Raw genomic sequence first — 4,742 nt, forward strand, 5'->3', positions numbered from 1 at the left:
CGGTCTGCAAGTTAACATTAGAATGGTTATTTAAATTTAGTTTTGTTTGTTTATCTCGTTGGGCATATTGTATCCATGTTTTTATTTAAGTAAAAATTACGCAAACTTAATAATTGTAATCTGAACCAAAATACACAATTTAGAAAAATAAATTAGGTTGTTAAGAATCAACCAATATTGCGTACCAAAATTGTTATATTAAAACGTTAATAGATTTAAAAATTAACTTACTGTTACTTACACATTTTGAGAACGACAAAGGAAACCATTTTATGTTTTTGCGGACAAACTAATGGTCTTAGGAAAAAACAATAAGAGATAAAAAAAAGTTGGCCAATAGCTTGTAGTAATTAACAAGCTTATGTCGAGAAAAGTTAAGGTGCATATAAAAAAGTTCTGAATAAAACAAAAGTAGGGGTTCCACATTTCTACCTTGTATAAAAGCAAACTGAACCACGAAACACTATCATAAAATGGCACTCAATTAGCTTATAAAGTATGCCAAAGTTGAAGTTCAACATCTTCTCCATCTCCATCTCCAAACATCTAATATTTTTCGCCATTTTGGAAATCAAATAACTCAACAACGAAACCTCAAATTACAAAAATTCTCAGGAAGACCCCCTCCTTAAAATACTAGAAGAACACGCTTTTAGAATATTTTAACATATTTACGGAACACCTTGTATAAATCTTTTAGCTTGAATTGAGTTTTATGGATTATTTATATTTCTAACTCTTTGCTTTTCTGATTTCAAATAAGTTTGGTTTGGGACAGATTTTCTGCTGTATTAAACACATTTTCTTCTTTCATTCCAGGTGGCACTACTCAGCTTTCGGTAAGGTTACCATTACTTTGCCGCAGGTTGTAATGTACGTATAACTTTTAGCCCATATTCATCAACTGCCGTAGGTTGAATTTGGTCTCAGCTAAGCTATTGGTACTTTTGTAGTTAATTTTTAAACTTAGGAAATATTTTAAGCTGCGTTGTGTTCTCATCAAGCTCATCTGAAGCTTTTCGCACAAGAACCGCTTCAGATATGGAAATTTGGGTTCCAGTATTCAATACCCGAAGCATCAGCTTGCTGATCGTGTGGATTTGGTCTCAACAAAACCATTGTATCCTTCACAAGAATTTTTTAGACTTTGGGAATATCTCGGGCGGCTTTGTATTTTTAGATCACGCTCATCTGACGCTTGTCTCGAAAGAACCGCTCAGATATGCAAATATGGGTTCCAGTGGTAAAAACCACTTTTCTTGTTTAAAAAGTCCAGAATTTTAATTCAACCTGTATTTTGCTTATTGCAAAATAGACTGAAACATAACTGCTCCCTTTTTGACGTTGCTCAAGAAGCATTTGAGCCACAGAGTTCCTTTTTATATCATTTAATAGGCGTAAAAGCGTTCATTTTCAAATCAACATTCACGAAGCGTACAAAATTCAGGACTTCATATGATTTGAATGGATTTTTGAAGAAATTTTGGCGACATTTAGAGAGCACTCTTGTTTACTTAACACGCAACTCTGAACTTCTAGAGTATTTTTTGTTTCTGAGTTTTTTGTGATAACTCATCACGGTGTCGCACTTTAGATACGATTATTTTACCATTAGCATTGAACCCGGGTGCCGATTGAAGGGTTAACAAAAGAAAAGGTCACAACATATTTTAGGAGCAACATTTTACGAAATGTGTGACCAGATGTACTGCATCAGTGAGTTACTGTGCTGGCGCGTTGGGTTGGCGCAGCAAGCCATTTCGACACTGTGCCAACTCTGAAAATTAAATGAGTTATCACCCATACCGAATCTAGAATGTAGACCAGCAATCAGCCAATAGACCGTAATATAAAGTAGTACAGAGTTGCAAAGTTAAACTTTAATGTTTAATGGTTAACATTCAACTATATATTTATTTAATAAATAAACCGTACAATTCAATTAAAGCATTTGTCTCGGACTCATCAAAATTGCACCGATAGAGCTCCAGGCAACGAAACCATTTTTTTGTAATTATAAATCCCCCGATTTCTCGAAATTGCAAAAACTTGAAGCTATTCAAGAAGTATCCGGAAGTAAAATAGAAAAAAATGTGTCTGAGACAGATAGGTTTTATCTGATATTAATGCGAATTAGCGAACAAATGCTCTTTCCAGGCTTCGAGCGTACCATGCCCAATTAGATATAATGTCAAAGCGGAAAAATATCTCCCCGACGAGTCCAGCTGGAAAATAAAGTTCAAGTATAGCCATCATTATTCTTCTTCGCTTTTTCATTCAATGTTTTTTCCGGTGATATGTTAGAGTAAAAATTAGGCCGTTTAGATTGATTCGTTTGCGTTACGAGTTGAACTATTCCACAAGAAAGCTGCAGCGAAATTAATTGGAAACAAACCGCTCGCTTGAACCTGAATGCATTTAGTAGAGTCAATAGTTTAGTTTGCGGAAAGTCCTCGTTTTTATTTCGTTGATGTTTAAGTTCGCTTTTCCACTCTCCTTTTATGATTTGTTTAAATATTTCATCATTTAAGTTTTATGTGGTGACCTCCGATAAGTTGATATATATCGTTTTTGTTATCTTACGACGATTACCGTTAAGTCGAAAAAAAATCCACTGAGAAATGGTTCAAATTAAATCAGCAAGTTTTGCAATAGCTCAAGTGGAAAACAAACAACTTAAATCTTTTCACTTGCAAATTTAATACATTGCTTACATGGCTTGCAGATACAAATAAACCAAGAATGTAAAAATATTTACTTTTGACTTTGATGAAAAAGTGCCACAGTTCGCAGTCCTTAATGGAATGAATAATATTTCAATCTAGACATAAGCCTGAATACAAGAATAGGTACAATTTTCAAAAAACCTTGAATACAAATATTTACTTTTCATCGCCACTGCCAAACATTGCAATGGCTGCATCCATAGAAGCGTGAGTTGTGTCCACAGTGAGGTAGAGCATAATCCGGAATCACTTGTCCAGGTCCTGGGGGTGGAGGGATATACTGAGGAGGCGGTTTATAGTTGGCTAAAACAGAGCGAAAGATTTACATAAGGGAATTCGTAAAATTAGCTTTTAAGCTTAGATGAGTAAATATTATCACACTACCTACTACTATCTAATTGCGCTACTAAAAGCAAAAAAAGTGGTAATATTACTTGTGGTTACTTGGCTGACAGAAACCACTCTACCGGGCCCTGGAGGTGGAGGAATTTTTTGTAGTGGACATTTCTTCGACTGTAGGACAATTGGTTGCGGTGTTGGTGTTTTGTGATAGGTGGTTGTGGTGGTCACAGTGTAACAGGGTTGATGACCTGAAAAAAGCGGAACATTCAACTGCTAACTTAGCACAAGCATATTTTTATTATTTCATAAACGTAATTTATTACACATACTGGCATGAATATGGTGCTGAACCTGCCCCGGTCTCGGTGGGGGCACCCAACCTAAAAACAAATGATACATATGAAAAGAAAGTGCATGATTTTCAATCTCTTACCAACTGGCTTATGAATGCAGTGAACATAAATATCACACGAGCAATGATTGTGGTGAAACATTGCTGCTAAATGCGAACAACTTAAAAACTTTCTAATAGCGTTTATCGATAACTTTAAGTTAATTTTATATCGCAATCAGGAAAATAACTGATAAATTTCTAGATAAGATATTTGTAGTTTACAAATTGTTCGATCACTTTATCCGAAACAATTATCATGAGGACAGTGATCGTGAAGTGTTTATACAAAGTGATTTAGAAGTTAAAGTTTTTCTTTCGGGCGACTGTACTCAAAAGTTTGCTTGAGGCAACTGAGAGCAGTAAAGTTTGCTTGAAAAAATAAAAAAATGTCGCCTGCTTATTTATTCTCAAATGTTTTCTTGCGTTTCTTCATAATTCTCAACAAGAGAATTCTAAAGACGCTTGCCTTTTGTAGATTTTTCTTACCTACCTATTTGCGTTTCATATGCACATTTTCCTCGACTATGTTTGTTTTGCTGCACTGTGAATTACCACATAAATTATATTCTTATTCTTCCTGGCTCTCAATGTGAAGTAAAAATTTTGTATATCCTTTATTTCATTACGTTTCGGCGAGACAACATCGCCTTCATCAGATTTAAAACTTTACACAAACTACAAACACCAATTCACAACTAAAACATGTTGTAGGTATACAAACTATAATTTATAAAGCGTTAAAACATTCATCAGTTCTTGATGGAAAAAATTCTTCCTGCTGGGAGAGCAAAACATTTGAAAACTTACCTCATAATTGGTAAATAATAACGTTCTTTTAGGTCTTTGCCTTCTTGAAACCTCAAATTTCTCTGAATTATTTTCTACATTTGCGAGAATGGTATGTATGTATTGAGATAAGCAGAAGTAGTTTTAATTTTTCACTAGTGTACAGGGTGTTCTATATTCATGGCTTTATTAGGGTTTGGTAAATGTTGCTAAGGTTGTCGGTATATGATCAGAAATTTATTACTTTTGCATCTGTTTTTATTTGTATCATTTCTTGGATTCTCCTTTTCTGATAATCTGTTTACCTAACTGATATATCTGCGTTGTTAAAATCTAAATTATGTAACATTTGGTGTGCATGTTGTGTTAATGCTATTTTGTTTTCACTAGTATTTCTCAGACTTTATTTATGTTCGTACATTCTCTTTTTTAAATATTGTTTAGTTTGTCCTATATATGTATTATCACATTCTAAACAATTCACTCTATATACA

The 4,742-nt window shown here is 34.1% G+C and overlaps 1 protein-coding gene across 2 annotated transcripts; it reads right to left on the minus strand.

Annotated features, from left to right (window-relative positions):
- Positions 1–2,681: 2,681 nt before the first annotated feature.
- Positions 2,682–3,611, minus strand: LOC109544280 (probable pathogenesis-related protein ARB_02861). 2 transcript variants are annotated; one of them, XM_019914376.2, is made up of 4 exons: positions 3,502–3,611; positions 3,398–3,448; positions 3,161–3,316; positions 2,682–3,029 (listed from the first exon to the last, which is right to left on the minus strand). In XM_019914376.2, the coding sequence occupies exons 1-4, from the start codon at positions 3,560–3,562 to the stop codon at positions 2,890–2,892; spliced, it is 408 nt and encodes a 135-aa protein (XP_019769935.2). In that variant the 5' UTR covers positions 3,563–3,611; the 3' UTR covers positions 2,682–2,889. The 2 variants fall into 2 exon arrangements, with proteins under 2 accessions (XP_019769935.2, XP_048521910.1); XM_048665953.1 differs by lacking the exon at positions 3,398–3,448.
- Between the last annotated feature and the right edge of the window lie 1,131 nt (positions 3,612–4,742).

Source organism: Dendroctonus ponderosae, unplaced genomic scaffold (genome assembly GCF_020466585.1).
Source record: "Dendroctonus ponderosae isolate FM_Combo_2020 unplaced genomic scaffold, Dpon_F_20191213v2 Dpon_F_20191213_4, whole genome shotgun sequence".
In the NCBI taxonomy this organism is placed as follows: domain Eukaryota; kingdom Metazoa; phylum Arthropoda; class Insecta; order Coleoptera; family Curculionidae; genus Dendroctonus; species Dendroctonus ponderosae.

Coding starts and splice junctions, on each gene's coding strand:
- LOC109544280 (XM_019914376.2), bottom strand. CDS start 3,562: ATGTTTCACCACAATCATTGCTCGTGTGATATTTATGTTCACTGCATT. Junction 3,449..3,501: donor CTGCATTCATAAGCCAGTTG/GTAAGAGATTGA, acceptor ATTTGTTTTTAG/GTTGGGTGCCCCCACCGAGA. Junction 3,030..3,160: donor TGTCAGCCAAGTAACCACAA/GTAATATTACCA, acceptor GCTCTGTTTTAG/CCAACTATAAACCGCCTCCT.